Source organism: Calliphora vicina, chromosome 3 (assembly GCF_958450345.1).
Source record: "Calliphora vicina chromosome 3, idCalVici1.1, whole genome shotgun sequence".
In the NCBI taxonomy this organism is placed as follows: Eukaryota; Metazoa; Arthropoda; class Insecta; order Diptera; family Calliphoridae; genus Calliphora; species Calliphora vicina.
The window spans coordinates 35,173,845-35,199,125 of NC_088782.1; the positions used below are offsets into that span (position 1 = coordinate 35,173,845).

Consider the following 25,281-nt stretch of genomic DNA (forward strand, 5'->3'; position numbering starts at 1 on the left):
CGTACGAGTGTTGTTTTTGTTTTCACATAGTTTTTTCTACTAATACATTCTCACACTTAGGTTTTTGACAACTGAGATAGGTCTTTGACAGGAGAGTTTCCGCTCTATGTCTATTCTCTATGGTCTCTACTCTCGAAACAATTTAAAATATTCACCATATGGAGTTGGCCGATCGGAGATTGAAAGTGCGAGAGAAGGCATGGGTCAGTGGTCTCAATTTTGAATGATCAACTGGGTATGAGAAAGCTTTTCGCAAAATGGGTGCCAAGTTTGCTCACAATCGACCACAAACGCAATCGTGTGACAACTTCGCAGGAGTGTTTGGCGTTGTTTAACCGTTATATGTGCTGTTTTGTAACCGTGGACGAACGTGACTCCACCACAACACACCAGAGACCAAACAGCAGGTGAATTGGACCAAAAGAAGGCGGCCAATATGTGTTTGTCAGCCAATAAAGTCAAGGCGATCGTTCACCTTCAAAAGGCTAAAACAATCAATGGCGAATATTATTTCATCTTATTGGGTCAATTTAATGAGGATTTTAAAGAAGGAGATCAAATTTAGCCAAGAAAAAAGTTCTGTCACGATATGGAGTTGGCCGATCGGCGACACTAAGGCATCCCACATGACTCAGTGTCTTCAATTTTTAATCGACAACAAACGCAATCCTGTAACAACTACTTAGGAGTGTTTGGCATTGTTCAACCGCAATATGGACGAGTTTTTGCACCGTTTTGTAACCGTGAAGGAAATGTGGATTCATCACAACACACCAGAGAACAAGAAGCTGTCAAAAAATTGGATTTCTCGTGGTGAATAGACGCCAAAGAAGGTCAAGGTCTGTTTGTCCAATAAAGTCACGGCGACCGTTTTTTGGGATGCTCGCAGTATAATCCACATTGACTACCTTCAAAAGGGTAAAGCTCATCCGCCATATTCTCTGGATTTAGCCCCGAGTGACTATTGTTTGTTTCCAAACCTAAAGAACTGGCTCGGCGGAAATAGATTTGACTGCAACGATGAAATCATCTCACAAACAAATACCTAGTGGGTGTATGACTTCAAAATGCAGGATTTATTGTAATTTATTCCCAATTAGTTGTTGCGGCATGGTGTAGTGGTTAAAGTGCTTACATACAAAACCAAGCAACCCAGGTTCGATCCCTTGCAGAGGACGAAAAATTAAAATCATGGTTTTTGAGTTTTTAAAAAATTTACCTCCCTCTAAACAATCCATCCACGAAGCCCCCTGACTACCCCCCCCTGGAAAAGAGGATAACATAACATCATGGAAAAAGGTCAGGCAGCCCGCCACCCCCTGGGAGAAAAAAGGTAGGAATCAAAGATCAGCAAGATTCCACACCACTACACCAAATACACAGAGGGCGTTGTTTCTAGGCAACGACAGATGGCAACACCATTACCCTAGACCAGCTACAGCAGACCAATCATCTACTTAGCTGGAACAACAACCGATTAACGAAACTGACACAAGGCAATTAATAACAATCGATTGAATCCTTATGGCAACATCATACATGTATCCGAGGACCCGCTACAGCAGACCATTCATCTACTTTGCTGGAACAGCAACCGTTTAAACTGATACAAACAATAACAATGGATCTAAAGGCAAAATCGTAAATGGAGACTCACGATACTTCAATAATTAGGACAGTGCAATCTACATGGGAAATATGCGAAAAACAACTTCAACAATTCGTATAAGATGGAGATGCTTTGTGGAAGCCAAATGTCCCCAAGTGGGGTAATGGAGAAAAAAAATTCCCAATTAGTTATTTAACAATTAGTTAGTTAACATTAACGAAAATGTCGAATTTTGTACCAACAAAGCGTCATATGCGGGAAGTTTCTCTTTACTTCTTTAATTTGAAAAGAAATACTGTCGCTGAAGCACACCGATTGCTCACCAAAGCTTATGGTGAATGAGTTCCATCGGTTTCAACCTGCGATAGATGGTTTGTTCGCTTTAGAAGTGGTTATTTTGAAGACAAAGATCACCCAGGCCAGCCAAAAAACTTTGAAGTTCACAAATTGGAGGCACTACTCCATGAAGATTGTTGTAAAACTCAACAAGAGCTTGCAAAATCATTGGGAGCTAATCAAGCAGCAATTTCAAAACAGGTAATTCATCCAAAAGCTGGAAAATTGGGAATGAATTGAAGCCGAGATACCTTGAAAGACGATTTTACATGTCCGAAATGATGCTGGAACGCTAGAAAAGAAACAAATATTTGCACCCAATCATTACTTCCTATGAAAAATGGATCTATAACCCGAAGCGTAAGAGATCGTATGTGAAGACCGGCCAACCGGCCAAATCGACACCAAAGCCAAATATCCAAGCTAAAGTAATTATCTGTATTTTGTGTGAGCAAAAGGGTCCTATCTATTATGAGCTGCCGAAATTTGGCCAGACCATCACCGAACACAACTGATTCGTTTGAAGCGAGCACTGGCCAAAAAACTCCCAAAATATGCGGCCATACATGAAACCTTACAACGATTGTATTTAGAATGCAGCGGTTGGGAAGTTTTGCCTCAACCGTTCTATAGTCCAGACCGTAGCCCGTCTGACTAATATATGTCTTGATCGATGCAGAATGTTCTCTCTGGGATATGCTACACTTTGGAGCAGAGTATCCGAAATTAGCTTGAATCGTTCTTGGCCTCAAAAGAAGAGCAGTTCTTTTGGCTCGGAATCCCTATGTTGTCAGAAAGATGGGGAAAATATCATAGCTAGCAATGGCCAATACTTGGAATAAATGTATATTGTACAAATGTTTCAAAATAAAAGCTAAACATTTGAAGAAATTTGTATGACTTTTGTTTTTGTTAAAAATGTTATAAAACGATTTTTAGACTTGGACATGATACAATAATTGTAGAAGGTAGAATCACTAGGGAGAGTTTTCAATATTTAGCCCTATAACGTCAAACTTTGATTTTGATTTTTTTCATATTTTTTTATATTTTCTTTTGTTTGACGTTACAAGAATTGCATTTTCTACTGGGTGTACCTTATGTTGTTGTATGATGGACTTGGATACATGTTTGTCAGTATTGAGCAGTCATTCATCTTTTCCAGTTTTGAGTTGTCATGACATTTAAAAGAACATTTTATTTTAAAATGAAGACAAAATTCTCAATTAATATTACAAAATTAACCCTGCAAGGCTTAAATCTTAAGAAAATTACTTAAAATTAATATAAACTGATATTTCACACCATAATTTTGAGATCACCAAAAACAAAAACATTTGAAAAACACGATTTTTTTTGGATTTTTAACATTTAATTGCAATTATTGTAACCTTAAGCCATTTGATCGCAAAAAAAAGAAACAAATTTAATATAATCATATAGAGTATAAGCAATTGATTTAATGGTTATGGTGTTTTATTATACCTTTTCTCACAAATAGTTGCAGCAACAACACATATGAGGCATCCATTCATCCAACCAACCATCGATCCATCCATTCATCGATCGAACGATCGTTCGTTCACTAAACTACTTGTATCATTATGATTTATAGTTGATCATGAGTTTGGGTTCTTTTATGCGATTACAATCCTCATTTATTTGAAAACTGCCAGGCATTTTGACTCAATTGCAGATGCAGTTGCTGACGAAATTGTGGCTGCTTATGTTGTTGATAACAACATCATTTTATAAATGCATGCATTATTTTTTGGGGGTCAATTGCTGTGTGCGTCTTGTTTTACTTACATGTTTGTGATTTTGGTCTTTTTGGTGTTCCATAATTGTAGGTGCTCATTTTGTAATAATTTTTATATTTTATTGGGGGATTTTTTGTTTTTTGGGAAAATTACTAACATTTTTGTCTGCTTTTAATGCATTTGCTTTGAGGGAGCTTTTGTGTGCAGACATATTATTTAAATTAACAATTTTGGGTTGGTGTTTGATTGGTTTTTATTTTGGTTTAATAAGTAAGAAAAATAGCCATGGTATTGTAATATAGTTATCAAATAACTTAAGTGAGGAATATACATTAGGGTGGGCCTTATTTTGCATTCTCGATGCTACCGATGTCTAAAATTGTTCGCCGTCGTCTAACAAATCAAATGTTGGAAATTTCAATAAAATCGGTTAACTTTAGGAGAATGCACACTTTGGGTCAAAATATTGGGTGTATGACTTAAAAATTCCGGATTTTTAAAATTTTTTTGCTATTCATAGTATTGGCCTCGTTAGTTATGACCTTTTCCCATCTTTCTGAAAATATAGGGATTCCGAGCCAAAAGGACTACTCATATTTTGGGGCCAAGAACGAATAAAGCCAATATTGGATACTCTACTCCAAAGTGAAGAGTAGAGTGAAGTAGATGGATGGGGCATGGTCTGAACTATAAAGCGGGTGAGGCAAAACTTCCTAACCATTTCATTCTAAATACTTTTTAACAGGTATTGCAACATGTGGTCGGAATATTACGGTTTCACGTCTAGCCGCATATTCTGGGCATTTTTCGGCCAATGCTCGCTTCGAACTAATTTGTTGCGTTCTGTACAGGTTCCTTGTTATGGTCAGAGTTCAGCAGCTCATAATAGATATGAACCTTTTGCTCCCAGTACACTAGAGAGAATTACCTTATTGCCACCTTAGTGGATTTGATATAGAGTCGTATGGTACCCAATTTCTCTGCTTTTGGATGAATGCTGCTACTTGCAAACCTTTTGAAATTTCTCCTTGAGTAACTCCCCATTATTTTGCAAGCTCTTGTTGAAATTTACAACTATATTCATGGAGTAATGACTCTAATATTTGGTCTTTAATTTTGTTTGGGTGGCCTGGGCGATCTTTTGCCTTCCGTGTCAAAATAACCACTTCTGAACCGAATAAACTATCTCTCGCACGTTGAAACTGATTGAACTTATTCACTATAAGCTTTGGTGACCAATCGGTGAGCTTGAGCGGTACTTTATTTAAAAAATTAAAGAAGTAAAGCAGACTTCCCCCATATGACGCACAAAATTCGAAATTTTCAAAGCAAAAACAAATTTATTAAAAACAAAAACCGCGTTCAAAAGATACGCCATCTATTGTAAATTCCGCATTTTTATACCCTACACCACCATAGTGGGGAGGGTATAATGCGTTTGTGCAGATGTTTGTAACGCCCAAATATATTAGTCTAAAACCAACCTTAAAGTATACCGATCGACTTAGAATCACTTTCTGAGTCGATTAAACGATGTCCGTCCGTCCGTCTGGTCGGCTGGCTGGCTGGCTGTCCATGTAAACCTTGTGCGCAGAGTACAGGTCGCAATTTTGAAGATATTTCGATGAAATTTGGTACATATTATTTTTTCGGCTCAAAGACCAAGCCTATTGAAACTGGCTGAAATCGGTCCATTATTTCACCTAGCCCCCATACAAATGTCCTCCCGAAATTGGACTTTATCGGTCATAAATGTTTAATTTATATATGTATCTCCACATATTCCGCTCCAAATAAGTTTTATATACACAAAATTCATGTCACCAAATTTTGTTACGATCGGTCCATAATTAGTCATAGCTCCCATATAGACCCGCTTCCGAAAATCACTTTAAAGTGCATAAATCGCTTAAAAATGTTGGTATACACACAAAATTCAACATAGTTAACTTTAATATAGACATAAATCACACGACCCAATTTCATGGTGATCGCTCCATAATTGGACATAGCCCCCATATAAAGCCCACTTCCGAAAATAACTCAAAAATATAAATTATTGAAATTTTAAAAGAAAAATGTTTTTGCTCTTTTACTTAGCGTAGGGTATTATATGGTCGGGCTTGACCGACCATACTTTCTTACTTGTTAAGTATTTGTTTGTGAGATGATTTCAGCGTTGAAGTCAAAACTACTAAGCTATGTGAGATGATTATGGCTACCACAATCTCTTGCACTTTCAATATCCGATCGGAAAACATCATATCGTGAATTTGTTAAATTGTTTCGGATGTAGAGACCACAACTGGGCTTACAGAACGTTCGGCATCTTCCGTGCTTGTATGGCCACAACGAAATTCAGTAAAACTCTTTTTTTACCATTGAAATTGATGGTGCAGAAGCTCCCATAGTATTTATCAAGCTTAGCCTTGGTAAGAGAGATGTTTTTTTCGCAAAATATAATGCTTAATGAGCATACGAAATTCACTCTTTTCAATTTTCTCCTCAAATCACGTGGTAGTCTGCTATCAATGGCTGTCAAACACAAACCAAGTGATGTAGTAGTGATGTGAAGTTTTTCAAATGTTGGCAGGAGTTAAGAGGTGGAAAATTTAAAAAGTCACGGACTTTAGGTGATCATTGTGGAAATAGAACATTTTACTTTTCCCGTTAGATTATTCATGAGACTTCTAGAAGATGTCGCTGTGTATATAAATTGTAACAGGATGTTGTGAGTCAGTCATTATATCGCAGGCACTTTTTAATGGTGTTTTCTTTTGGCACAAAATGTTGCCTTTATATTTTGTACCATTTATTAAATGTTACCCATACCCTTTCTACAATTTTCTTTTATGTAGCTTCGAAATATTATAAAACTAACCCTTTGATAAAATTGATGGTGAAACATGTAGCATATATTCAGGGTTTTAGGGTAACATTATTAGAAAAGAATACGACAAAACTACATTTTTTTTCAGAAAAGAACACAAAGAAGGGTAAAGGCAGAATAAAAAAAATTTATGCCAGAAAAGATAACAAAATAAGTTAACTTCAACTGTATTACCAGTATAATCTTGTAAATTATTAAGTGTGTTTTTGAAGTGTGTGTATTAAAAGAGAGCTGCTATTTAAATTCTAGTGTTAATTTAAATAATTAAAGAGTTGTTACAATTTTTAAACTACTATTCGCATTTATTTGTAATTAAAAGAATACGGTTTATTTAAAGAAAATAAACCACCCGTTTTAAAAGGTAAAAACGTAACAATATATTTCTCTACACTGAATGCCTTTTTTGCCAAGCACAAAAACTTTCCTTGTCACCCTTATATGAACTTATAAAAACAATAAACATTTAGCAATATGGTTATAAATTTAAAAACATATTTGGTTGAGCCAATTTTAACACTTAATAAACCCAAATTTAAATTTCTCAATTTAAAACAAATGGTATAACGTATATATGTCAAGAAATAATAAAATATTCCACAAGCCAAACATAAAACCATAAAAATAAGCAGTTTAAATTTCAAATAATTATTGAATTAATGAAAAGACATCACCTACTTACAACGTAGCTAAGTAACTAAATGGATATGTATATGAAAAGCCAAAAACAATTTGAGTATATTAAATTACTCGATTAACAACAGCCTTATTAAAACAAAAAAATAAAAAAACAAAATCAAGAAATCAAATAGTTTACCGGAAGAAGCAATTCAAAACGCACTTGACTTATTTGAAGTGCGTATATACAAAAGTCATAACTTCTCCACCCAATTTAATAAGCAAGCAGCAGCAGCAACAGCAAATTTATAAAATAAAATTAAAAAAAAATATAATTTCCAAACAAAGAAGTGCCATCCATATGAAAACAAATGAACATAGAAGTAGCTAATAAAATAAAAAATAAAATTATTCCATAAAATGCATATGTGTATGGCTAGAGAGGAACAGTCAGTTTAAAAAACCTGACACATGTTTAGGGAAGAACAATAAAGAAAGACTCCAACCAACCAACAGATTGGTTCTGAATTTGAATTGAAATTGCCGGGGTGATTAAGGATCATGGCAGAGAGAGCGGGGGAGTTGCTGCATATTTAAAGATAAAATTTTAGTGATTAATTTACAAATACAGAGGAATTGTATGTCTTCACATGTGTGCATTCATGCCAGAAATGAACACGTGAAGTGATAAATTGGAATCACGAGCGATTCACTTACAATCAATAATGGTTTCGGTGTGAAGCACTCCGATTACTCACCAAACCTTATTGTGAATGTGTTCCTTCGGTTTCAGAAATGGTGATTTTTATACGTAAGAGCCCAGGCCAGCGAAAAAAGTTTGACGACCAAGAATTGGAGACATTACTCCATGAAGATTCTTGTAAAACTCAATAACAGCTTTCTAAATCATTGGGAGCTACTCCAACAGCAATTTCAAAACGTTTGCGAGCAGCAGAATACATCCAAGAGCAGGGAAATTGGGTACCATACGAATTGAAGCCGAGAGACCTGGAAAGACCATTCTGAATGTCCGAAAATATAAAAGAAAATAATCTTTGCACCGAATCATTACTTGCGATGAAAACTGGATCCATTACGATAACCCGAAGCGTCAGAGATCGTGCGTAAAGTCACCAACGTCAAATATCCATGGTAATGCTCTGTATTTGGTGGAAACAAAAGGGTCCTATCTATTATGAGCTGCTGAAATATGACCAGACCTTCACAGGAAACCTGTACCGAACGCTTTTGACTCATTTGAAGCTAGCATTGACCGAAAAACGCACAGAATATGTGGCCATACATGAAACCGTAATATTCCATCATGACAACGCTCGGCCAAATATTGCAATACCTTTTAAAAAGTGTTTAGAATGAAGTGGTTGGGAAGTTTTGCCGCGCCCGCTTTATAGTCCAGACCTTGTTCCGTCTACCTACTGTTTGTTTCGATCGATGCAGAATGCTGTCTCTGGGATACGCTTCACTTTGGAACAGAGTATCCGATATTAGCTTGATTCGTTCTTGGCCTCTAAAGATGAGCAGTTCGCAGTGGTTGGGAACTCTCTGCATCTCCCACTTTATAGTCCAGGCCATGCCTCGTCCGTCTACTATTTGTTTCGATCAATACAGAACGCACTCTCTGGGATATGCTACACTTTGGAACGGAGTATGCGATCTCGGCATGCTTTGTGCTTGGCCTCAAAAGATGAGCAGTTCTTTTGGCCGGAATCTATATGTTGCCAGAAAAAAGGGATAAGGACGATACAGAAAGCTATCTCTGGGATATGCTTCACTTTGGAACAGAGTATCCAATATTGGCTTGATTCGTTCTTTCCCTCAAAAGATGAGCAGTTCTTTTGACTCGGAATTCATATGATGCCAGAAAGATGGGATAAGCTTATAGCTAACAATGGCCAATGCTTTGAGTAAGTTTCAAAATAAATGCTAGGTTAGATTACTTTGGTTGCTTGCAACTTTTCCTCTTATTCTGAGAATCATACATGAAAGGAGAATAGTTTCAATCTCAAATTTCGAGGGCTATGTGATTGTTGTGGGTCCCGTGAGAACCAACCGGTACTGCTAAGTGACACATCTCTCAGAATGTCCAGATTATGAAAAAGAGCTCTACCAAGATGTAGTAGCCTAAGCTCTTGTAAGACCGGGCAGTCTCATAGAAGGTTTTGTACTGATTCTTCCTCCTCTTCATCTAAACAACTTCTACAATAGCTTTGATGTGGAAAACCCATAAGCTCCGACATGGGTCCAATCTTACAATGCCCAGTAATTATACCCGTAAGAAGCCTAATCGAATTCCTACCATGAGACAAAAGAGTCCTGTTCCTATCCTTTGTCAGAGTGGTTCAGAGCATTCTGGATATTCTGCAAGTGATGATATTTGATCACCTGAGTTGCGTCTCATTCATCTATCAAATTCGATACGATCACAAAGGGAGTGGGAATATCTCTTTGCGCAAGAGTTACGTCCAGGGACGAAACGCTGGTTGCGCAAGTAGATATGTATTGTCGAGATTCTTTTCCCGGATTCATCTCGTGGCTGTATCTATAGCATAGATCTCTCTCTTAAATGAAACCGGTGTCATTGGACTGTCTTTTTGTAACTAATACGCTAATTCCCTGAGAATTAAGAACAAACTGTTAGACTCTTTGTAGGTGGTATTAGGTTGGGTTGAGTACTAGGAGATGTCTTTTAGATTGACTATTTGGACTCAAGTAGCTACCGACTAGGACACTTATACAGTAAAGTAACTAGTTATGGAGCTGTTCAAATAACAGTTGGATAGATAGTAAAGTAACTGATTATGTGAATCAGTAAGTGAATGTCATGCGTTAACTTTGTAATAAATATAGGGTCAATTTACTTCCACCTAGAACACGCAAATGTTAAAATAACTAGTCACGTTGCCAATATATTGTCATTGGTTACCCTAAATGACGAAGTTTAGTAAACGTAAATCCAAACACTCACTTTCTCATCTCTATTCCTTACAAACCATAAAATTTTTTGAATATAAATACGTATTCATATATGTGCAATATTTTCCATTCCTCTTATGGGATGCAAGACACAAAAATCTTCTTTTATTTTTATTTGTATTTTAAATATTTTCTTTTCATAATTTTCAATGTTCACTTTATTTGTTTAAGCAACGACGTCTTCTGTCGTAAATATGCCACAGTCATAAATTGTATTTAACTTAAATTAATAAATGGGCACCACAAAAAAATAACAGTCATTCCTATAAAGAATTCTTAAAAAAAAATTATGACTAAATACCCTGAACCTTATAAATTCTTTAGTGGCTTTTTTTGAAATTCGCCAATTATTCAAAACGTTTTTTACGATGAACCCAAACAAATCATTAAAATCAAATAAATATTTGAATTAGTTTTTGTTCAAAAATAAATCAATTCAATTAAAATCAATTTAAATTCAAAGTTAAGGTGACCAACAAATCTTAGCTGCTATAAAAATAATAATAAATTAATAAAAAAAAATGAATAAATATAGTACAATAAATAAATAAAAAACTTAACTACAAACAAACATAAATTCATTAGTTTGGCTGGCATCATCAACAATTAAATCTGTGGATTTTTTTTTATATAGTTTGTTGCTGGAGACACTTAAATTGATTTAAATACAAAATGTAGTCTGTGGAAGTTGAAAAAAGATGAGATCAAATCATTACTTTTTTGGCATGAGTCATTTTGTATTTTAAGGTTAGTTATATAATTTTAAAATTCCTTAAAGAAAACTAACAAAAAACTTAAAATTACAAGATTTTAAGGAAAAAAGTCTGCATAAAATAGAATTTTATTGTCAGAAAAGAATGGACCTAACAATTTTATTGGATTTGTTTTAAGAAATAACTCCTTATAGGTATTATTCCAATATATATGGACCTTTGCAAGGGCCCAGAACGTGACATTCTTCGGATCAAACTTCTCATGACTTATTTTCTTTCAGCTGTTTGCTATTTCTTTTTGCAAATTTCGATTGCACTTCTCAGCTGCTTTATATAAATACTCTTTATACTTAAAAGGATCTCATTTAATTTTCCCCAAACTCCGGAACAAGGTAGCAGCAACCCTTCATCTAAAAATGCATGTGGAAATAATAAAAGCTTTTGCTATACCCTTCACCGTTTATAATTTCTACATCTTTCATTTGCGACCCCACAAAGTATATATATTCTGGATCGTTATAGATAGCGAAGTCGATATATCCATGTCCGTCTGTATTTTGAAATCAACTTTCCGTAGCCCCCCAAAAAAACTATAAACATGATTGATACATCAATATCTCGGGATCGGTTGCTATTTAAAATCGACAAAATAGGCCCACAAATGGCTGAGATGTAAAGAAAAAACCGGGACAACCCCGATTTTTGGCTTATTTTTAATCTATATCTGGATTAATATGTCATTAACGATGTATATTAGGCTATAGTAAGTTGGACCTACAATGGGTCAAAATCGGGAAAAATATTTTTTAACCCGAATTTTTTGTGTTTGTCAAAAATTCTTTTTCCAAAAAAATTTTTTTTTAAAAACTAAAATTTAAAAAAAAAAATTAAAAAAAAAATTTAAAAAAAATTAAAAAAAAATGTAATTTTGTTAATTAAAAATATTTAAAAAATATATTTTTAAGTATAATTTGGTGAAGGGTATACAAGATTCGGCACAGCCGAATATACAAGGTGGCGCAAAAGTAATCCTCCTATCAGAAAACGCTATAAATTTTGCGATTGGCCCCTAATGTCAGTTCTGTTTTGACATTTGTGTAGTAAACACATGCGAAATACACGTTAATAAACAATGTTACGCTACACTGCTCCAGAACGCGGAATATTGCTGACCAATTGATCACCACCAAGAGGACGATGATTTTTCATCAAAAATAATCATGAGTGATGAGGCCCATTTCCATCTTAGCGGGTACGTAAATAAGCAAAATTTACGCTTCTGGGGCACTGAAAATCCGCGTGTAACCCAAAGTCACTTTATGGTGTGCTGTTTTCGCTGGAGGAGTCATCGGACCTTTTTTCTTCGAAGACGTCGCGGTCCAAACGGTTACTGTGAATGGTGAGCGCTACAGAGCAATGATCAACGAGTTCTTTTTGCCGCAACTTGATGAATTGGGATTGGAAAACATGTAGTTCCAACAGGACGGTGCAACGGCACACACTGCACGTGCCACAACCGATATGCTGAATGATGCATTTCCCGGACGCCTAATCTCTCGTTTTGGCGATTTGCACTGGCCAGCAAGATCGCCTGATTTGACCGCTCCAGACTTATTTTTGTGGGGCTTTTTGAAGTCGCGGATTTATGTCAACAAGCCTCAGACTCTTGCAGCTCTTAAAGACAATATCCATCAAGAATGTGAGGACCTATCGCCGGAAGTTTTGGCCAAAGTGATGGAAAATGCCATAAAAAGGGCTCAAATGACAATCAACTGTGGCGGCGGCCATTTACATGACATAATATTCTCGACTTGATGTAAAAAAATTAAAAGACCAAATAAAAATAATCCACAAGAATCAAAGTTTTTCATTTTTTTTTTAATTACAGCCAAAAAACATTGGACGTTTACTTTTGCGCCACCTGTAGCTCTCTTACTTGTTTTTAAGATGGCGAACGTGACACAATTTTAAAATCAAGATAAAATGTTTAGTGTTAAATCCACTATATTGAGATTTGAATTGAAATTTTCAAAATACGAGAAACGAGGTTTTTAGTTCAAGAACGCTACATTTAAACAAATAAACACAATCAAATGAAAGATTTACCTCTAATGGAGTATTGTTTGGTCATTATACCCTACACCACCATAGTGGGGAGGGTATTATGCGTTTGTGCAGATGTTTGTAACGCCCAAAAATATTAGTCTAAGACCCACCTTAAAGTATACCGATCGACTTAGAATCACTTTCTGAGTCGATTAAGCGATGTCGGTCCGTCCGTCCGTCTGGTCGGCTGGCTGTCGGAATTTTGAAGATATTTCGATAAAATTTGGTACATATAATTTTTTCGGCCCAAGGACGAAGCCTATTGAAACTGGCTGAAATCGGTCCATTATTTCACCTAGCCCCCATACAAATGTCCTCTCGAAATTGAACTTTATCGGTCATAAATGTTTAATTTATACATGTATCTACACAAAATTCGCTCCTAATAAGTTTTATATATACAAAATTCTTGTCACCAAATTTTATTACGATCGGTCCATAATTAGTCATAGCTCCCATATAGACCCGCTTCCGAAAATCACTTTAACGTGCTTAAATCACTTAAAAATGTTGGTATACACACAAAATTCAACATGGCTAACTTTCATATAGACATAAATCACACGACCTAATTTTATGGTGATCGGTACATAATTGGTCATAGCTCCCATATAAGGCCCACTTCCGAAAATCACTCACGAATATAAATTATTGATATTTTAAAAGAAAAATATTTTTACTCATTTACTTGGTGCAGGGTATTATATGGTCGGGCTTGACCAACCATACTTTCTTAGTTGGTTTTAATTTTATTTATGTATTAAATTATTATTGATAGAAATATTTCGTAGGATGTATGCATAACCTCTAAATTATTTGTCCGATCTTTAGAATACTACAGAAATTTGTTGGAGCAAATGTTTTGAAATTATAATTTTCATTTGCTGATAGATAAATGAAGTAGGCTTAGTGCTGGTTCACACTCGCCAACTTTACTTGAGCACGTCTTGAGTTTATAGAAGAGAGAGGAAGAAAAAGAGGAAAATCTTTTCAATTTCCTCCTCTCTCATTTACAAACTCAAGACTTGCGCCAGTAAACTTGACGTATGTGAACCAGCACTTACTGCCAGTTTCTCAATGTAGAAACAATCTATTGCCTATTTTCTAACCCCTGTAGGGCATGGTTGGTACATCTTGGTGAAAACTTACACCTTGATGTTATGCCTCAAGGGAAAATATGGAGCGAAACTGGATGCAACTCATTCCTGGTAAAAATCTAATTTTTGTATTCGAAGCTGACTAGAGTCTTATCTAGTACTGCGGGAGTTAGTAGACCCAGTACTTGTCCTGACTGGCTGTTGTGAGGTCTCCTCGGTGAACATGTAGTGGCTGTGGTTTAAAACTCAAAGCGGGTAGAAGATCGTTGGTTAAAGGACTGATATTTGGGATATTGACTAATTTCGGGCGACCAATTGTATCTTACAACAAGACAATTTAGACAATTTTAAAGTAGTAGATAGCTGTTGGCTCTGTATTCAGGAAACGTATTGGAGTGGTGGCATTCGTGATATACTGATCGCTGGTCTTGGTTCTCGATCGAGGTCTATTGGTAGGACGGGAGCTTTTGAAGTCAGAGATCATATATTGGACTGGTTTACCAGGCTGGATGTTGCTGCTTTGATAATTGTTCTGGGCTTGATAATTGACTAGCTAGCTACGAATGGGACAGGGATTAGATAGCCAAAGCTCTTGGGCAAGGGGTTCCTTGCAAGTCACACAATGGTGGTGATAGGGTCTACATCGTGCGATTAGGCCTTCGGGCAGCTACGAACGGTAATTTTAAGCAAAGTTGCCTATTTTCTAATAATTATTTACAGATTGTTTCCTTGGGTTGTTAATTTCGTAATTTTAAATTTCTGTCCTCTACAGTAGAAACAGTTTTGACCTCAGAAAATTTTCATATTCAGTCCCCAGTGGCAACTTTAATTTGCATTTGAAATGAGGAAGGAGGTATTTTTTTAACTTGTAAAAAACGTACCAACATTTGTCGACGTCTTACGTTTGGCGACATACATATAATACGAACGAAACCATTCACAATAAATATAAATAATGAAAAATTATTGATGACAGCTGCCAAAAAACATTAATAATGAAAAATTATACTACAGCCATAGCCACACAACAGCAATATAAATTCTAATAACAATTATATAATAATAAACATGTTAAAATCAAATACGACCCTTTTTTTCTCTCTCTATCTTCAAACCATAGCGATCGAATGAATGAATGAATGAATGAATGAATGAATGAATGAATGACATTTGTATGAGTTTCAATGAGTTTATAACGATCACAATGATGATCATCTATTATTAAATGGATAAATATAAAAATAACAAGCGATTGCACGTATTGAAGTTCCAGAGCTCCGAACATTGAAGGCAATTGCAATTATAACAACTCAATCGCTATTCAATAATGATTAAGAGATGATAATGAGGGAGATGACGATGTCGATAGTAATACGTTTAATAGAAATGTCAATAGCATTAAAACAACAACAACAATAACAAAATATAGACAAACATTTATTTTTATTACTATTAAATAGTTATATATTTTGCAATAATACAATACAAAGGCAGAGGAATAATTATTGAAAAAACAATAAGAAATGCATTATAAAATAATAAAAAAATTAGTTTTTTTTTAACAAAAAACCTTGTGTATGACGTTTTTAAGTTGTTGTGTAGCCAGTTTTAAGCCAACCAACCGTCCATTCATTTATCCAGCCATCCATCCATTTACACTGACTACCTGCTGGCTTACTTGGATACTTATAGGAGTACAAATATGACTACGAGTGTGTGCATAATAGCTAGATAATTATGCATTTTTTTGTTGTTTCTTTCTATATATTCATATGCATACACTCGTATTTAAATTGTAATTAAATATTATTTTATTTCTATAATATATCTTTAAAGTGTTTTCTGTGTTTTTAATGATGACGTAAATAATTATAAAAACCCTACAGCCTATATGGAATGGCATATATGTACATGCGAGTAAAAAAATATACTGGGTGTTGGAGGCTCCAATAGTATCCTTGCTGACTTTGGAGAGATATGGGCGAAATTTTTAGCAAACTTGTTTAGAATTTTACAAGTTCATGGGGAATGTTTTTGCGTATCAATTGCGAAAAAAATATTATAAACATGTGGGTATTTCCACAGAAAAACTTACTAGAAAGCTATAGTAGTCGCATAATGAAACTCATGGAGAAGTTTCTTACTCATAGAAGGACTCTGCAAGACTTAATGGAATTCTAGCCAAGGGGCAATCCCATCCTATATATATTAAAATGAAGTATGACTCCTGGTTCGAATCCTCAGCAGAGTGGCTTGATATCCTACTGAATACTCACTTGCCAGGCTGCAAGGATTTTGCCACGGATATTGTGAGTGAAAGGACTCTATCCAATATCGACAGTAACATTATCTCCTATGATAGGATATCATGGGCGATTGATAGTTTCTCCCCATTCAAGAAACCTGGGCCTGGTGGTATTTTGATAAAGATCTTGCGAAGCGCAAAGAAACATATCATCCCCTAGCTTCACGGAATATTTCAGTTTTGTTTCTCTCTTAACCATGTTCCGGCTAATTGGAGGAGGGTTATGATCGTTTTTATTCCCAACATTGGCAAAAGAAGTCATGAGAATTCAAAGGACTTTCGTCCAATTAGTCTTTCATCTTTTAAACTTAAAACGTTGCAAACACTCATCAACTCTCTTATAAGGCATCAAGTAGAGTGCACAACACCGCTCCCAAGCAGTCAGCAAGCTTGCTTTAAGGGTCGCTCTACATAGGCAGCTCCGCATGAAGTCGTAAGAGTTATAGAGAGATCGAATGTAAACAATACACAATATCAGCCTTTCTGGATACAGAGAGTATTTTCAATAATGTATCTACTCTTGCAATTCAACAAGCTCTAATTCCATGGTAGGAGTTCATATTGTTCAGGTTACGATGATTTTCGTCAAACAACCCGAATGTGAACAAAAGAGCGTAATAGAGCGTAAAAATACACACATTTCATTCAGTTTCTTGATGTTGTTGTGGATATTTTATTCTTTATCCAAAAGAGCACACAAATTAAATGCCTCTTTTTGCCTAACAATGCTCTAATTCATTTGTATGTTGAAGTGATATACTCTTGAAGTGATATACTCTTAAGTCCAAGCAAGTTGGACGAGACATACTTTAGGACGGAGGGATCTCTCCACTATTTTGGCGTATCGTTATTAACTCGATTCTCATTCAACTAAACAAAAAAAGGGATAAAAGTTGTCGCTTATGCGGACGATGTGATTAATGATATTATGTTCACTGCTATAGGGTTTCTCAACAATTTGAACACGGAAAGTGGTCTTGGGGTAAATCCAAGCAAAATAGAACTCGTACTTTTTACGACAAAAACCAAGATTCCGGGCTTTAAGCTTCCGCGGTTGATAAACTGCGTAATCCCCTTTTAAAATAATGTGAAATATTTAGGTATCATCCTGGACTCTAAACAATCAGGGATAATTAATGCTCAACACAGGGTTAAGAGGGCAACGGTGACCTAAGATGTTTGGTAAAAAATGGGGACTTAGTCACTACATAGTTAAATGGATGTATACGGCTATAGTATGTCCAATTCTTACTTATGGATCTCTTGTATGGTGTAAAGCCCAGAGATCAGCTTGCATTGGCATAACTGGCGCACTAAGAACTAGTCCTTCAGAGGTACTGAACACGCGCAGCGAGGCATAACGCATCTGGATGTTGGAGATCGAGAACATATGGCCACGCGGAGATTCTGGGCCTACTGCCTTCCATCGTATAACATATTTCGGACTATATTACTCCATATGCAGATTTTGATAGGGTTTTCAAAGTCTTAGTTCACTCCAGGAGTGAGTAGTGTAGGGGTAATCTCGTGTATAAATATGACATCAGGATATATACTGATGGTGTTGGTTCTTGTTTCTTCCGGATGAATGTAGTATTTTTCAGACTGAAATTTTAGAGATTATAGAAGCTTGTAATACAATACATGACCATAATACTCGCGGCAGTATTGGTATTTTTGTCGACAGTCAGACGGCATTTCTCTCATTGAATCCCTAACAACTTCATATTTATTAGTCAGGTAATGTAAGAATGCTCTGTCGCTATGTCGTCTATCTGACATTACTTTAGTTTGGGTCCCTGCTCATAGAGACTACTATGCAATGAACAGGCAGACAAGTTAGCCAGAATGGGATCTGCTTTGAATATATTTAATGCGGTTTCAGTAGCAATTCCACTAGGGACCATTATAAGTATTATCTTCAGACACTTTCTTACATATTCTGAGAATAGATGTACCAAGTTAGGCACATGTAGGGTGGCCAAGTTAATGTGGACCTCTTCTAACTGTTATCCGTCATTAGAAATTAAAACAAGTAAGAAAGTATGGTCGGTCAAGCCCGACCATATAATACCCTACACTAAGTAAAAGAGCAAAAACATTTTTCTTTTAAAATTTCAATAATTTATATTTTTGAGTGATTTTCAGAAGTGAGCCTTATATGGGGGCTATAACCAATTATGGACCGATCACCATGAAATTAGGTCGTGTGATTTATGTCTCTATGAAAGTTTACTGTGTTGAATTTTGTGAGTATACCAATATTTTTAAGCGATTTATGTACGTTAAAGTGATTTTCGGAAGCGGGTCTATATGGGAACTATGACTAATTATGGACCGATCGTAACCAAATTTGGTGACATGAATATTGTATATATAGAACTTATTTGGAGCGCATTTTGTGGAGATACATTTATAAATTAAACATTTATGACAGATAAAGTCCAATTTTGGAAGGACATTTGTATGGGAGCTAGATGAAATAATGGACCGATTTCAGACATTTTCAATAGGCTTGGTCCTTGGGCCGAAAAAATAATATGTACCAAATTTCATCGAAATATCTTCAAAATTGCGACCTGTACTCTGCGCACAAGGTTTACATGGACAGCCAGCCAGCCAACCAGACGGACGGACGGACATCGTTTAATCGACTCAGAAAGTGATTCTAAGTCGGTAAACTTTTAGTTGGGTGTTAGACTAATATTTTTGGGCGTTACAAACATCTGCACCTCCCCACTATGGTGGTATAGGGTATAAAAATCTACTAAAGTGTAAAGAATTTTGTGATAATGTATCTGAGCAGTCGCCATAAAGGTCTATCGAAATTGGCAAAAACAAATAGCAAGCACTAAAAACAAATATAAAGCAGAAAAAAGTAAAGCGTTAGAAGGAACAGATATAGAAAAAGAGAAGTTTTTGAGTTAAAATTATTGAAGTATTTGCAGACAATAAATAATTAATACGAAGCTTTTGTTAAAATAACTTGATATAATCCTTATAACAAAGGTGACGGTAAAATATGTCGCGTTATATATAACTAATAAAACAAATGCTAATATTTATACATGGAAACTATCAATAGAAAGTCACATTATAATACTATAATTTAATTAAATTGCTTCAAAAATTATGTTCCAATTTCAAGATTTTTGTAATTTTCTAGATGCTGACAAAAAAAGTTCTCTTTTTGTAGCGTTCAAGATTTTCCTATATATTGCTAATATATTGGAGACAACAAAACTACAAAGCCTGTCTTTTGCTACTAAAATGCAATCGAAAAATTGAGGAAAATTGATAAACTTAAAATTTTGCACTTCAAAGGAGTAGGAATGTCGCGTTCTGGACCGAGGAAATGCACATAACCAAAGTTCGTTGTTTTATATTTGGGAAAATATATATCGAAGTATTAGACGACTCAAAACTGAAAACTGCTCCTTCGCATTTAGTATGCGTAAAATATATCTAACTACATCACCTTTAACCTTTACAGTGAAAAGGTTGTTCAGATTTTCGGAAAATATTTAATTAAATTATTATTTAATTTAATTTGGTGTTTGCAATTTATTACCAATATGCTTCTATCATTTATTTATTTATATTTAATTTTCAAACTAATTACTTTTTAGTGTCAATGGTTTGTCAATAGTTTTATCAATTCTAAAAGCTATTTTAAACAAGAAAACCGTAAACAGAAAAAAGGGTTAATAAACGTTAATAATCAACAATTATTCTAAATACTCGTACTCATATCTTTTGTATAAATTGTAAAATATACAATTTTCAAATTCACAAAAATCACATTACTATTTAAAACACGTCCGCGGATATCCGTGTGCTTGTGCTTGTGATAGTCATAGTATTGGTTGGTGTTGCTCTTGCTCTTGCTGCGTGTAGTTGTTAATGTGAGTTCGGAATAGATGGTTCAGTTTGTTGTTATTGTTTATGGCCAGCCATCAATATCTATGGGGCCAGTGTAATTGTTTTTATTGGACATTAGCGCCTTATTAAATTATTACATACTTGTCCGACTACTAGCTTGTAGTATATTTATGCAGTACTTTTTTTGTATTGACAGTTTTCATTTTATTAATTTTTATTGTTGCTGTTAACGGTTGTTTTAAAATAAATTGTCATTTAATTATAAAATAATTTGAATTTGTTTAAGGCTTAAGAGATTTGCGCTGACATGGTTGTGACATGAAGACAGTATGATTGTGGAATGGTTAATTGCTTGTTGTAAATTGTCCTTGACCGAGTGCAGTACATGGTTCTATTTCTAAGCAGTAATAAGATTTAGGTCGTTTTGTTTATAAATAATGCATAAATTTAATTACAATATGTCTCATAAAGAAAATTTGAAAATTTAGTTATTTTAAGCACTTGTTTGGGATATATTCTCTCAATTCAAATCTCAACCACTCAACTAGGAATGAAATTGAACTAGTTCGTTCTGATTATTATTCTTTTAAATATCTACAATAAAATATCAGATGCGTTAAAATAATTTTTCTATGCCTCAATTCTTGTTCTGTTCAGTTCTAGTTCAGTTCTAGTTCAGTTCTAGTTCAGTTCTAGTTCAGTTCTAGTTCAGTTCTAGTTCAGGTTCTAGTTCAGGTTCTAGTTCAGGTTCTAGTTCAGGTTCTAGTTCAGTTCTAGTTCAGTTCTAGTTCAGTTCTAGTTCAGTTCTAGTTCAGTTCTAGTTCAGTTCTAGTTCAGTTCTAGTTCAGTTCTAGTTCAGTTCTAGTTCAGTTCTAGTTCAGTTCTAGTTCAGTTCTAGTTCAGTTCTAGTTCAGTTCTAGTTCAGTTCTAGTTCAGTTCTAGTTCAGTTCTAGTTCAGTTCTAGTTCAGTTCTAGTTCAGTTCTAGTTCAGTTCTAGTTCAGTTCTAGTTCAGTTCTAGTTCAGTTCTAGTTCAGTTCTAGTTCAGTTCTAGTTCAGTTCTAGTTCTAGTGCTAGTTCAGTTCTAGTTCAGTTCTAGTTCAGGTTCTAGTTCAGGTTCTAGTTCAGGTTCTAGTTCAGGTTCTAGTTCAGGTTCTAGTTCAGGTTCTAGTTCAGGTTCTAGTTCAGGTTCTAGTTCAGGTTCTAGTTCAGGTTCTAGTTCAGGTTCTAGTTCAGGCTCTAGTTCAGGTTCTAGTTCAGGTTCTAGTTCAGGTTCTAGTTCAGGTTCTAGTTCAGGTTCTAGTTCAGGTTCTAGTTCAGGTTCTAGTTCAGGTTCTAGTTCAGGTTCTAGTTCAGGTTCTAGTTCAGGTTCTAGTTCAGGTTCTAGTTCAGGTTCTAGTTCAGGTTCTAGTTCAGGTTCTAGTTCAGGTTCTAGTTCAGGTTCTAGTTCAGGTTCTAGTTCAGGTTCTAGTTCAGGTTCTAGTTCAGGTTCTAGTTCAGGTTCTAGTTCAGGTTCTAGTTCAGGTTCTAGTTCAGGTTCTAGTTCAGGTTCTAGTTCAGGTTCTAGTTCAGGTTCTAGTTCAGGTTCTAGTTCAGGTTCTAGTTCAGGTTCTAGTTCAGGTTCTAGTTCAGGTTCTAGTTCAGGTTCTAGTTCAGGTTCTAGTTCAGGTTCTAGTTCAGGTTCTAGTTCAGGTTCTAGTTCAGGTTCTAGTTCAGGTTCTAGTTCAGGTTCTAGTTCAGGTTCTAGTTCATGTTCTAGTTCAGGTTCTAGTTCAGGTTCTAGTTCAGGTTCTAGTTCAGGTTCTAGTTCAGGTTCTAGTTCAGGTTCTAGTTCAGGTTCTAGTTCAGGTTCTAGTTATAATTCTCTTACATATTCTAGTTCATATCCTAGTTCATATCCTAGTTCATATCCTAGTTCAGGTTCTAGTTCGGTTCTTGCTCAGGTTCTAGTTCAGGTTCAACTGCAGATTCTAGTTCCTATTTTCGTTTAGGTACAAACCCTATTGAATCTGGTTGAAAACTGTGCAATATTTAAACTGGAAGCCAGTAAATGTCCTCACGAAACAGAGCATTACAGTTAGCTTATTTTCGATTTTTTTATAAAACCAATATAAATTATTGAAAACTGACATTCGTTGAAAAAAACTCCCCTGACAATTGTTGACATTACATTCAGTTTAAATTCTAACTAAAACACAACATAGCATTTTGGCGTCTAGACCATGTCACTAAACAATTTTTGAATATTAATCACTGAATATAAACAAACGCATAAAATGGAATTTCCTAATGAAAAAAAAAAATTATTTTAATAAAATTGAATTTTGCAGCGATCAGTCTAACACTAGTAAATATTCTTACAACTGCTAAACCAAAACCATGATCATTTCAAACTTCTATTTCTTTAAAAACAATAAAATACCGTAAATATTTCGTAATATTTACTTTGAGAAACAAAAATAAACAATAAATTATTTTTTTTAAACGAATTTAACATGAGTATGTGAACACAACAAAATATATTTTAAACAAAATATTCACGTAATGTGCACGCACTATAAGCACAACATGCAACATAAATTTGTATACAAATGAACACTACATCACATATCCTAACTTACTCCTTACATTGGTAACAGTTTAGAGTTAAAAATATTATTAACAAATATTAAAATACAGCCTTTGAAATTCGTTTCAAATCCAACTACAATACAAATTTTAAAAGATTGCTTTTATTTTCAGTCTAATTTATTTGTAAACATGATCTGACTAATAAATTTCAACTAACAAACGTTTTAAATAAACATCAACCAAACAACTCACAGACAGACTTTTTGAATATAAAAAAACAAAAAATATTTCAAAATTTTTTAACCACAATCACAGGGGTTTTTAGCATAAAAAAGGGAGTGAATAAGTGAATAAATATGAGTGTGAGAAACGGCCAAAAACGCATTTTGGCTTTAAGTGATTTCTTATGTTTACAATTTGGCTTCATATAAAATAAATTGGCCGCATAATTGTTAAATGTTTACAAACGCATAAAGTGTCTTAAAATGTTAAATATATGGAAGTGACCTTCATTCAATAACGTGCGAAAATATGATTTGTTTTAGATTTTTATAAAATTTAGTTTTATTTTTTTTTTTGACAAAAACCCCTAGTTGTATATTTGGGTAATAGATAGATGTTCATCAATAAATATTTAACATGTAAATTTATATGTTTAATTTGTAAACCTTTAAAATTCATAAACACTAATAAATTTAGTAGAAAAATAGCCTTCAGAATATTGAATTTTGATTAGGAATAAAATCATCTTTATAAGAGTCATGGAAGCTCACATGACCATCATTAATTTGCCAGAATCTAATAAAATCAAGGGTTTTTACTTCAATGAACACAAATCTTTCCTTGTTGCAGGTTAACATTTGTAGAATGTTGCCCCATTCCTCTCAAAATGTTGCCTTTTGTAGGGGCAAACATAAAAATGATTAGATGTTTTATTGTACCCTTCGCCATGAGTGGCAAGAGTATATATAAGTTTGTCATTCCGTTTGTAATTTCTACCTTTTCCATTTGCGACCCCACAAAGTATATATATTCTAGATCGTTATAGATAGCGAAGTCGATATAGCCATGTCCGTCTGTCCGTCTGTATGTTAAAATCAACTTTCCGTAGCCCTTAAATAAATTACATACATGATTTATACATCAATATATCGGGAATTCTTCCGGCTCGGTTGCTATTTAAAATCGACAAAATCGGCCCACAAATGGCTGAGATAAAAGGAAAAAGCCGGGACAACCTCGATATTTGGCCTATTTGTGATCTACATTTGGATTACTAAGTCATTTATATAGGCAATATGGATATCTAATGATAGATATTTGAAAGTCCATTGCAACGATGTATATAAGGCTATAGTAAAATGGACCTACAATGGATCAAATTTGGGAAAAATATTTTTTAACCCGAATTTTTTTTCATGAAAAAAAATTATTTTGTCATAAATTCTCTTTATAAAAAAAAAATGTTTAAAAATTTGAAAAATCTTTTTAAAAATTTTGAAATACAATTTAAAAAAAAATTTCAGTTATAGTTCAATTTTATTCAGTTATAGTTGATTTCTAATACAGTTCTAGTTCAGGTTATGGTAAAAGTTCGTTCGTATTCTAGTTAAGCTTCTACTTTGTAACAAGATTTCAAGGATGTACAGACAGACGGACGGACATCTTTAATTCGATTTATATAGCATCCCTGGCTCGATTGTTATACTTTAAGCAGAGTCTTGGACTTTTACTTTATTGCGTTATAGTCATCAGCACAAATGCATATTACCCCCCCCCCACCATTTACTATATATCTTTGACAAAAGTATTTTGTTTTAATTTTTTAACACATTATAATGTTTTGAATAATAAACACAATTTCTTTCCTGCTGACATATTTCTATCTAATTTTGCATTCCCTTATGTCGAATTAATGGAGGCAAATTAACGCCACACAATAATATATTTAGGTTTTAAATAGTCCCATTTAAGTATAGAAAATAAACGGAAATGCCACCACCTGTAGAGTAAAAAAATATTTATTGGTAGTTCAACAAAAAAAAAATATTAATAATTCAATTATTTACATGCCAATTATTTAAATACAACCACGTTATTACACTTAAGCCTATTAGGACGGCTTCATTTTAGAAAATAAAAAAAAAATATTTGGAAAATTTGCGATTAAAATTTTCAATATTTTTTTTTCTGAGTGATTTTCGGGAGCTGAATTTTTTTCGATAAATTTTATTGAAATATTTTCAATATTAAAAGCAGTACTTTGCTCACAAGTTTACATGCACAGCCAGCCAGACAGACGGACATTGTTAAATCGACTCAGAAAGTGATTCTGTATCGATCGGTACAAACATCAGCACAAACCAATAATTTTGGTGGTGTAGGGTATAACTAGCCTTTAATTA

General features: G+C 34.5%; 2 protein-coding genes across 3 annotated transcripts in view; one reads left to right on the plus strand and one right to left on the minus strand.

Moving 5' to 3' along the window:
- form3 (formin 3) overlaps positions 1 to 25,281 on the minus strand; it is a 183,109-nt gene that overhangs the window by 104,098 nt on the left and 53,730 nt on the right. The gene's annotated exons all lie outside the window — the stretch shown is intronic.
- Positions 21,418 to 22,023, plus strand: LOC135954770 (uncharacterized; the record flags this gene model as incomplete). The annotated part of the gene is made up of 1 exon (XM_065505000.1): positions 21,418 to 22,023. A coding segment is annotated over one exon (606 nt), but the record flags the coding sequence as incomplete, so codon positions are not given.